The sequence below is a fragment of the Notolabrus celidotus genome, chromosome 5 (genome assembly GCF_009762535.1).
Source record: "Notolabrus celidotus isolate fNotCel1 chromosome 5, fNotCel1.pri, whole genome shotgun sequence".
NCBI lineage: Eukaryota > Metazoa > Chordata > Actinopteri > Labriformes > Labridae > Notolabrus > Notolabrus celidotus.
The window spans coordinates 27,837,004-27,848,294 of record NC_048276.1 but is presented as its reverse complement, the minus strand read 5'-3'; the positions used below and the strand labels follow the sequence as shown (position 1 = coordinate 27,848,294).

General features: G+C 42.8%; 1 protein-coding gene across 1 annotated transcript; it reads right to left on the bottom strand.

The window, feature by feature from the left end:
* Positions 1 to 542: 542 nt before the first annotated feature.
* LOC117813308 (GTPase IMAP family member 8-like) lies at positions 543 to 11,158 on the bottom strand. Its single transcript, XM_034684453.1, has 3 exons — positions 11,115 to 11,158; positions 5,407 to 5,980; positions 543 to 3,042 (listed from the first exon to the last, which is right to left on the bottom strand). Exons 2-3 carry the CDS (start codon positions 5,957 to 5,959, stop codon positions 2,108 to 2,110), a joined length of 1,488 nt encoding a protein of 495 aa, XP_034540344.1. The 5' UTR covers positions 5,960 to 5,980; positions 11,115 to 11,158; the 3' UTR covers positions 543 to 2,107.
* Positions 11,159 to 11,291: the final 133 nt, after the last annotated feature.

Here is an 11,291-nt window from a genome sequence, read left to right as displayed (position 1 = left end):
CTTGTCCTCCAGGTGAGTCTACCTAACGTTATCACCCTTTGACCAACTGCAATGATTACAGTGGGCCTAGTACAAACAGTAGCAGTAGTATTAGCAGTGGTAGTACCAACGATAGTAGTGGTGGCATCAGTACTAGTATTTACTTAGTAGCAGACACGCTGAGTCTTTTGGTTGAAGTACTTCAGTGTAAATTACATTACCCAGAATGCATTGGGGCTGTAAGTAACATTAGCTTGAACAGACTGAGAGGTTGTTGTGATGCTGAAGCTGACCATGACCACGCTGAAGCTGAAGATCTAGCCACTGTTAGCCTGTGTGTGTGGGTATGTGAGTACCTGTAGTACTCCTATGGTCAGGTAAGGTAACCTACAGATCACAGGTGTAATGGAGCAGCAGGACTGATGATGAGGTCAGGTAAGAGTTTAAGTCTCGACCTGCAGAAAGCTCGCCCTGAGATCAGACAGGTCAGTCTCACACTCTGTTAGACACTGTTAGATAACCCAATAATCAATAAAAACACAGCCAAATCAATCATTCAGCAGATCTATTCTTTATTCATTCAGAGTCACATGACCAAACGACAGGATTTAACATTTTCACATTTTACATTTCATTACATCTTTTCTGAGAAACTGAAAGAATCAGTGTTGAAAATATGTTTGTCATAATCAATAATCAATAATCAATAACAATAAATGCATTTATAGAGTGCTAAGAAAGAAAATGATCTAGGTTACATAGAATAATATGCATTCAAAAACAAATGTGTAAAAAATTAAAGAAGACCAGAGGGTGAGTATTTACACCGACATTACATAAAATTACAGCAAATTGTTACAGATCATTATAGAAGAGTTTAGAATGCTCAAACCACTGATTTAATACGTGATAGAATACATGATCGAACAAAGGATCGAATACATTATCTAACATATGATGTAACACGTGATCGAATACATGATCGAACAAGTGATCGAACACATAATCGATCACGTGTTCGATCATGTGATGACATAAAATTACAGCAAATTGTTACAGATCATTATAGAAGAGTTTAGAATGCTCAAACCACTGATTTAATACGTGATAGAATACATGATCGAACAAAGGATCGAATACATTATCTAACATATGATGTAACACGTGATCGAATACATGATCGAACAAGTGATCGAACACATAATCCATCACATGATCGAACACGTGATCGAATATGTGATCAAATACGTTATCGCAGCCGTGATCAAACAAGTAATCCATCACGATTGAACAATTGATCCAAAACGTGATCGAACGTGTTATCAAACATGCCATCAAACACGTGAACGAATACCTGATAGAAGATGTGATCGAATACATAATCCATCACATGATCATACAGGTGATGGAACACATTGTCGAACACTTGATTGAAGGCATGATTGAACACATGATTGATCGCATTTTCGAAACACAGGATCGAACACGTGACCCAAAGCATGATTGAAAAAATGACTGAACACCTGATCGAACAGGTAATCCAACATGTTATCGTTCACGTGTTCGAACACGTAATCGTACATATTATCTAACATATGATTCAACAGGTTATCGAACACGTGATCTAACAAGTGATCAAACACGTGATTGAGGACGTTCTGTAGTACTTAGTTCCGGCGAGGAACTACAGCAGGTTAGAAACTCGAACTGTGTTCGCTGTTTAGACCTGGAGACAGTTTCCATGGAGACAACCAGATATTCAGCTGAGAGCGCAGCAACAAAAGTCCCATGACACTGAGGAGCTGACCAAACACAGCTCAGGGATGAAAAGCCTGAGCTGTGCTTGAGCTGCCAGTTGACACAGCCCTTCAACACAAAAGATGAAGCAACAATCAGTAACACCTGTAGATACATGAACATTCATACATGACAGAAATGAACACACATGAATTCAGCTCATGGTCAGACCTGTCATACACAGGATGTCTGTGACAGAGCGCTGATCTGAATGTGTGAGTACTTTATGTTGGATTTGAAATCTGTGTGATCTCAGAGGGTCGGCTGACTCTCTGCTCTCAGCCTGCTCTTGTCTGAAACTGCTGCAGGTCAGAGGTCACCCCTCAAACCTTCAGTCTTCAGACACATTTTCTGCTCCTATGACTTCAACCTCTTTAAGCTCCTCCTCCTCTTTTATGAGCTGTTCATAAGCCCCTCCTCCCTCTCTGTTCTTCCCTGCGTCTCTATCAAGTCTGCATGACATGTTTCTAACTGCCACCAGCTTCATAACATGCTTTATTTCCTCGATCAGGTTAGTGAACCACTCCTTTATTGTTTTCCACATTCTTTCTAACATGGCTTTAATCCCTGACGGAGGCTTCTTTAACATCTCAGAGGTGTAGTGGTTTCCACCGTTAGCTTCGACCATCTCATCTATTTTATCCAGGAGGCCTCTAACCTGCACCCTGTTTCCTCTCTTTGTGTTGTCAAAAACGCAGTACCGACCTCCACAGCTGGCGACCAGCTCTGACATGCACGGGTTGGCCCTGATGAACTTCTCAATGGGTTGACCTTTCAGCTTATCACCGTGAGTAAACAGCACCATGGTAAACTTCTCAGCATCTTTACCAAACAGTTTCGGAACAAGCTCAAACATTTTCTCTTGAACTGGGAAGATTCTTCCAATCTCCACCACGATGACAAAGACGTGTGGGCCTGCAACACCTCCATCAGCTGCATCACCTCCTTCAGCTGCATTACCTGCATTTCTTCCTTCAGCTGCATTACCTGCATCACCTCCATCAGCTGCAGGAAATACTGACTTCATGATCTCCAGGTAGAGCTTTTTGGGGGACAGAACATTATCAGTGAATCCAGGAGTGTCCACCACAGTGATCTTACGACCCTCCACTGTGGCTGACTTAGAGACCGTCCCATTGCTGACTGGATCAAAGCCAGCAGATGATTCAAAAGCATCTGACCCCAGGATGTTGTTTCCTGATGCACTCTTCCCTCCTCCAGGTAGACCCAGCAGCACCACCTTCCTCCTAATGCAGGGATGAGGAACTAAGAGAATAGAACAGGAGCACATCAACAACATGATTTTAATAAAACACATGGTCCATAAAACATGTATGATTGATGTGTCTGTAAACACCTGAGTCTGCTTCATTACTGATCAGGACTGTGGATTAAAGCTGACTCTGAGCTCTGCCTTAGGTTATCCTCGTCAAAAGACAAATGTTAAAATGAGGGCTGCAGTAAACAAATATTTAAGGAATCCATATTCTATCGATTATTCTGATGATGTTTGAAGCTAGGGATGCAACGGTACGCGGCAAAGTATTGTCCCGTTCGGTCCGCGCTGCACGGGACAATACGCCCTTATGGACCGCGGGACTTCGGTTTTGCAATTCATTTTGCTCTGATGCTTTACAGGCCACTGTGTGTGTGTCTGTATGTGTGTGAATGTGTTTGTGTGTATGTGTGTGTGCCTGTCCAGGCAAGTGAAAAGCCCTCCCCGTGAGATAATGTCCAATCACTGTTGTTCCTCTGCCATAGACTGTATAAAATATGGACGTAGTATCCATGACGTCACCCATCTGTTCCTGAAGTGCTGTTTTGAAGCCAATCGACGGCGGCAGCCATATTGGAAATGCGGAACTCAACCAGGCAGAGTGTGACGTAAAGGGGAGGAGTTTGAGCCTCTTAGCCAACAGCTATGTGTTCCTGTCCGGGAGTCAAGTCAGTCATGTCCTTATTTGGGCAAAAGCTCGTAATCTTAATATTTTCTGAACCGTCGCGTTAGAAAAAAAATCAGCCCCCGTACAGTGTGTTCCAATAGAGAGATTAGCTACGTAGAGCCAAGCAGTTTTTTGAACCAGGCTGTAAACATGTTTATTAATGCTGCAAAGATCGTCTTTTTTGAATTGCTGTCTATGTGGTTTCAGATGTTTCTGCAGCCAGCCTCAAGCGGATTCTCGATGAACTGCAGTTTATAACACTTCCGCATGGGTTTCATAGTTTGAGACCGGAGGTTGCCGCTTGGCCTCCACCCATGCACCCCCTCTGGCCTCTCACACTGTTGTAATTTGAGCCGCGTTCAGAGTGCAGGGATCACGTTACACGCAGAAGCGGGGAAAAATAAGCATGTCCAGCACTAGCAGAAGAGATGAGAGACAACAGTTTGAAGAAGCCCCGTCTTCATTCAAATCTCCGGTGTGGATTAACTCCGGTCTCGCCGTTAAATACAACGAGGAGGGAGTGAAAACTGTTAACAGAAATTTTACTGTCTGCAAATGCTGCTTGACACTTGTCCCATACGTAAAAGGAAACACAAGCAATATGATCAAGCATCTCCAGCGTAAGCATCCTGATGTTACACTTCCTGAACACAGGACGGTCGAGCGACTTGAAAAGGTAACACCAGTGGAAAAACAGCTGTCCATTCAGAATGCTTTTCATCAGACCTACCGTGCCACTTCAGATAAACACAAGAAAATAACCTGTGTTTTCATTTTTTTATACATATTTTATACTACTATATAGTTCATACCATTTGTCAAGGAATAAAGGGCAATTTATTATTTGAAAGTGGTGTGTTTATTAGCCGTTAACTTGAAATAAAATTGTTATGTTATTCAGTACACCAGTGATACTGGAATTTGTTTACTGCGAAATGCAGTTTTTGCTGACAAGCCAATTGAAGAAATAATTTTGGGAGAAAAAAAGTTCTCTTTATGCCCAAAACCCGTACCGAGTACGTACCGTACCATGGCCCAAATACCGAGGTACGGGCCGTACCGTGGGTTACTTGTACCGTTGCACCCCTAACAGCAGCACACAGAAAACAATGAACTAAAGCTAACAGGCTGTCGAGTCTGTTTAATTAAAGCTCCAGGAGGACACTCCTCTATTGGGGGAGGGAACATAGCAGCTTTTCAACTTCTGTCCCAGAGAGAAGGTAGAAAGGTAACTCCGTGCTGACGGGAGGATGATTAACAGGATATTTATGGTATGACATGAGCATTATAACTACAAATGAAAGATACACTGAAATGATAACAGAGCCCCGTAACCTTACGTCTGTAAACTCTGGTTAATGATTATATGAACAGGTCTCGTCTCCCCTCTCTGTCGGTGCAGCAGGATGGCACAATTCGATTTCCTGGAGTCTTTTAATGAATAGTTTCAGCCCGAGTTAAAATCATCAGGTTTCAGTCTCTGCTCTGGGAGGAGCTGGTGAAACGGAGGCTAGACAGGAAGTGATGTCATAGTTTGAGCATTCTATAATATATAATGTATAATGATGTAGAAAGGATGTGCTAAAGGTGACAGGTGTCTGATGGGAGTTTTAAGTTTAAATCTGTCTTTAGCATTCAGCTAAGCTAACCAATAGACTCTAAACCTTGGGGATGGATCCTGACTCACCGTCTCTGAGGTGACCTGATTTCTCCAGCAGCTCTCGGACTTGTTCTGGTCCTCCGTTTTCGTTGTTGAACATGTGATGTCTGCCTGCAAACCTGTCAACAATGGGTCTGAGCAGACTGTCTGGTTCTGCGTTGATGAAATCCTCGAGCGACGCGTTATTTAAGTGGTCTCCTTTTGTGAAGAGCAGGTAAGAGTTGGACTCTTGATCCCTAATGACTTTGATAGCTGCCTCCACAGCCCTCTTCTGCTCATCGGTGAATCGATCTATCTTAACCACCACCAAGAACAAACAAGGTGCAGAGGTCTGCTGGAGGTTTTTAATCCAGGACTCAATCAAATCCTCAGATCCCAGAATCCCCGGAGTGTCGACTACAGAGACCTGCCTCTGAAACACAGCTGCTTCTTGTTTGGAGATTTCTTTCGTCACTGATGTAAAGGTTAATTTGGATTCAAACGCTGTTCGCCCCAGGATGGTGTTTCCTGACGCACTCTTACCAACTCCAGAGTTTCCAAGGAGGACGATGGTAAGCTCCTGACCTGGACTTTGATCCATGTTTGAGCGACACCCGAGCTGCTGGAGAGAGAGGAGAGGTTAGCTGGTCCTGACCTGAGGGGTATACTACGAAGCCGGATTTGCGGTTATCGAGGTAACTTCAGGGTTAACTCTGGATTTTCAGTACTACGAAGGGGGTTCCCGTCTTACCAGGGTATATAACCATGGTTACTCATACTGAACTCCTAACCTGCTCCGGAGCAGGTTATGCTCAGGATCAGAGATCAGTTTGTAGAAAACTCCACCCACTGACCAATCAGCTCGCTCGATCATGGAGCTCTGTGAGCTGATCGCGAGGGGAGGGGGGAGAACTGCGGTCAAGCCCGCAGTGGAGAAGAGACGGGCAGGATACTTTGTCTACCTGAAGGATTTTATATATAAAATGCTGATGACAGTTATTGATGAGAGAGATCACTGTCAGGGAATAAACAGAGTTATTATAGTCAGATATATCTAATGATCAATAAACAGAGTTATTATAGTCAGATCTGCACTAAGTCCTTTGTCAGGTTCAGTGAAGCTGGATCAGTAGAAGATATCTAGGATATGCTGAACTCGCTTCGTAGTATACCCCTCTGATCTGACAGCTGCTTCTGGAAACAGAGCTTTCCTGGGGGGTATACTATGAAGCGAGTTCAACATATCCCAGATATCTTCTCCTGATCCGACTTCACTGAACCTGACAAAGGAGATCACACTAATCTGTCACACAAAGCTGGTTATCAACATGTTGGGTCAATACAGAATTACTCTGAGCGCGTTCACATGAACGGGGCGGAGAAGGCAACATATGACCAATCACAGACATGGACAGACTGCCTTCAGCACATCCACATGAATTTCAAACACTGCACTGATATTAGAAAAATATGAAGAAGTTAGGCTTATCCAGATTAACTTCAACACAGATGAGTTTGAAACATGAAGAAAGAACTGAGAGATAAGACAAAAAGTGTTTGAATGCGCAAATGACGTCTTATTTCTCATCACTTAGTGCAGATAGATCTGACTATAATAACTCTGTTTATTCATCATTAGATAGATCTGACTATAATAACTCTGTTTATTCCCTGACAGTGATCTCTCTGATTTAATCTTGTCTCGTGTGTGACAGTTTTATACGTAATATTTCAGCTGCAGCCCAGACGGTATCAAACTGAGCGCTGTGGTTAAAGGACTAATAATAAAAATGAGAACATGATTCAAAGTAATACGTGTAGTTGTACAATTAAAACAGTAGCCTAAAACGATTTCATCGATTTCATCTGAATAATCTGACTTTAGACTCTGTTTATATATGATGTCAGGAAAGATAATCAATAACTGTCATCAGTTTTTTATATATAAAATCCTTCAGGTAGACAAAGTATCCTGCCCGTCTCTTCTCCACTGCGGGCTTGACCGCAGTTCTCCCCCCTCCCCTCGCGATCAGCTCACAGAGGTATGTGATTGAGTGACCTGATTGGTCAGTGGGTGGAGTTTTCTATAAACTGATCTCTGATCTGAGCACAACCTGCTCCGGAGCAGGTTAGGAGTTCAGCATGAGTAACCATGGTTATCTACCCTGGTAAGGAGTTAACCACCTTCGTAGTACTGAAAATCCAGAGTTAACCCTGAAGTTACCTCGATAACCGCAAATTCGGCTTCGTAGTATACCCCTCTGATCTGACTCTGGTCTGAAGTCTGTCCTTTGTCAGAGTCATAAAAGCTCTTTTACCTGTGTCCAGTTCTTTGTTTCGTGTCATAGCTTTCATGGTTTTAAAATCAAATCTGGTGAACCTGTTTGTGGCGTGGCGGAAGGTGGACGAAGAGGGTGAGTGGGTTTGAATATATTCTGTTGTCGTTGTTGTTATGGTTGTAAATAAAGTTTAGTTTTGTAATATTTGTTGAATAAACAGCTTCTCAGTTGCTTTTTTCTTAATCCAACATGTGGGATCAGTGGGCAACAGCAGCAAAAACCCTGTGATCCCTGTGTGTTGTGTTCTCTGTGTGTTGTGTTCTCTGTGTGTTGTGTTCTCCGTGTGTTGTGTTCTCTGTGTGTTGTGTTCTCTGTGTGTTGTGTTCTCTGTGTGTTGTGTTCTCGTTGTGTTGTGTTCTCTGTGTGTTGTGTTCTCTGTGTGTTGTGTTCTCTGTGTGTTGTGTTCTCGTTGTGTTGTGTTCTCTGTGTGTTGTGTTCTCTGTGTGTTGTGTTCTCCGTGTGTTGTGTTCTCTGTGTGTTGTGTTCTCTGTGTGTTGTGTTCTCTGTGTGTTGTGTTCTCTGTGTGTTGTGTTCTCTGTGTGTTGTGTTCTCTGTGTGTTGTGTTCTCTGTGTGTTGTGTTCTCCGTGTGTTGTGTTCTCTGTGTGTTGTGTTCTCTGTGTGTTGTGTTCTCTGTGTGTTGTGTTCTCCGTGTGTTGTGTTCTCTGTGTGTTGTGTTCTCTGTGTGTTGTGTTCTCGGTGTGTTGTGTTCTCGTTGTGTTGTGTTCTCCGTGTGTTTTGATCCTTGTGTGTTGTGTTCTCTGTCTGTTGTGATCCTTGTGTGTTGTGTTCTCGGTGTGTTTTATTCTCTGTGTGTGATGTGTACTCCGTGTGTTTTGATCCTTGTGTTTTGTGTTCTCGGTGTGCTATAATCCCTGTGTGTAGGCTTCTGTGTGTTGTGATCCTCGTGTGTTGTGTTCTCTGTGTGTTGTGTTCTCTGTGTGTTGTGATCCTTGTGTGTTGTGTTCTCTGTGTGTTGTGTTCTCTATGTGTTGTGATCCTTGTGTGTTTTGTTCTCTGTGTGTTGTGATCCTTGTGTGTTGTGTTCTCTGTGTGTTGTGTTCTCTGTGTGTTGTGTTCTCTGTGTGTTGTGTTCTCTGTTCTCTGTGTGTTGTGATCTCTGTGTGTTGTGATCCTTGTGTGTAGTGTTCTCTGTGTGTTGGTTTCTCGGTGTGTTGTGATCCTAGTGTGTTGTTTACTCTGTGTGTTGTGTTCTCCGTGTGTTGTGATCCTTGTGTGTTGTGTTCTCTGTGTGTTGTGTTCTCGGTGTGTTGTGTTCTCTGTGTGTTGTGTTCTCGGTGTGTTGTGTTCTCTGTGTGTTGTGTTCTCTGTGTGTTGTGTTCTCTGTGTGTTGTGTTCTCTGTGTGTTGTGTTCTCCGTGTGTTGTGTTCTCTGTGTGTTGTGATCCTTGTGTGTAGTGTTCTCTGTATGTTGTGTTCTCGGTGTGTTGTGTTCTCTGTGTGTTGTGTTCTCGGTGTGTTGTGTTCTCGGTGTGTTGTGTTCTCGGTGTGTTGTGTTCTCTGTGTGTTGTGTTCTCTGTGTGTTGTGTTCTCCGTGTGTTGTGTTCTCTGTGTGTTGTGATCCTTGTGTGTAGTGTTCTCTGTGTGTTGTGTTCTCGGTGTGTTGTGTTCTCTGTGTGTTGTGTTCTCTGTGTGTTGTGTTCTCGGTGTGTTGTGTTCTCGGTGTGTTGTGTTCTCTGTGTGTTGTGTTCTCTGTGTGTTGTGTTCTCCGTGTGTTGTGTTCTCGGTGTGTTGTGTTCTCGGTGTGTTGTGTTCTCTGTGTGTTGTGTTCTCTGTGTGTGTGTTCTCCGTGTGTTGTGTTCTCTGTGTGTTGTGATCCTTGTGTGTAGTGTTCTCTGTGTGTTGTGTTCTCGGTGTGTTGTGTTCTCTGTGTGTTGTGTTCTCGGTGTGTTGTGTTCTCGGTGTGTTGTGTTCTCGGTGTGTTGTGTTCTCGGTGTGTTGTGTTCTCTGTGTGTTGTGTTCTCTGTGTGTTGTGTTCTCCGTGTGTTGTGTTCTCTGTGTGTTGTGTTCTCGGTGTGTTGTGTTCTCTGTGTGTTGTGTTCTCTGTGTGTTGTGTTCTCCGTGTGTTGTGTTCTCCTTGTGTTGTGATCGCCATGTGTTGTCTTTTCCTTGTGCTATCAATGTGTTGTATTCTTCTAGTGACAGGTTTCACTTTTGGTTCCAAGCAGCGACATAAATCTTTCAGGATTTACCTTCAGTGAGAACTGACATGCAGTTGAAGAAGTTCAACTCACCTGCAGGAGCTGCTGTTTGGAGGTAAAATTGTGCTTATTGTGATGCAGCACAGAAGAGGATCATGGCGGACTGCAAGAAGCTACCTAAATTGGACCCAGCCAAGGAGAAACAATTTACGCCACGTTATGACATATCCTTCAACACAGTGTGAATCTGAGGGAACCCTCTGTCTTCTGTGCTGATGTTTCCTATTGATAAACATGCCTCAGCTGTAGAAACGTCTCAAGACAAAACGTCGCCATTCCCCCTGCCTCTAAAATGTACATACACCTGGTTCAGAGTTTGCTTAACGGGAGTCACATTTTCAGGTCAAGTTTGTTTTTATGAATCACAAACTTGGCGGGAAAACTGGTGTACGCCAATTTCAGGCCCCGTTTGGTGCGTAAGCAACGTTTATAAATGAGACCCCAGCTTAGGAGTTCAGCATGAGTAACCATGGTGATCTACCCAGGTAAAACACTAGTACTGAAAATCCAGAGTTAACCCTGAAGTTACCTCGATATACGCAAATCTGGCTTCGTAGTATATACCCCTCTGAGAGCTCCACCCCGGGTCCTACAGAGTTCCTGTGGAGCACAATCTGTTTACTTTAAAGATGAGGGGAGAGATACAGATGCAATTATGTATCTTGATAGTGTTTCTATTCTGATTTAGTTTTGTTGTTCCTTATTAATGAAATAGTTTGGGTTTTCAGTTTTCCTTTTTGATCAGACAGATACATTTTTAATGAATACACTGAATATACTGAAAAAGACTGAATATAGCAGTCAGTAAAATGGCTGACATCAGTCTCACAGTCACACTGATTGTCAGAACAAACACAATATACTGTGAACAGGAAATACTTTCACCCTTCAGATAAAATCAGAGTTACTGTTATGACTCCAACTAAATACATAAACCCACTGAAATAGACAAAAGCCTGAGCTGATACTAATCTTTAAATCTGACAATTCACATTTATTCTCTTGAGTGAGGTTTAATATCAGAACTCATGCAGCGAGTTTGATTTCAGACAGGATCACAGTTAGATTCAGACAGAAAAATGACTAACTGACAAGAAATCAATCAATCAATCAAACAAACAAACAATCAATCAAACAAACAATCAAACAAACAATCAAACAAACAATCAAACAAACAAATAGCTGGACCAGTGCTGACCTGAGGGCAGAGCTGCTGCTGTTGAGAGTTCGGAGAAGAAGGTGTACATTTCCAGTAGGCTAATTCTTCATGGCATCATTTCAAGTTTCACTTATTCAGCAAAGCCACTTCCTAAAATTACGTTCAAAATAAAATGTCATGATTCGTTATTTCCTCCCAGATCAACACTAAAATAAT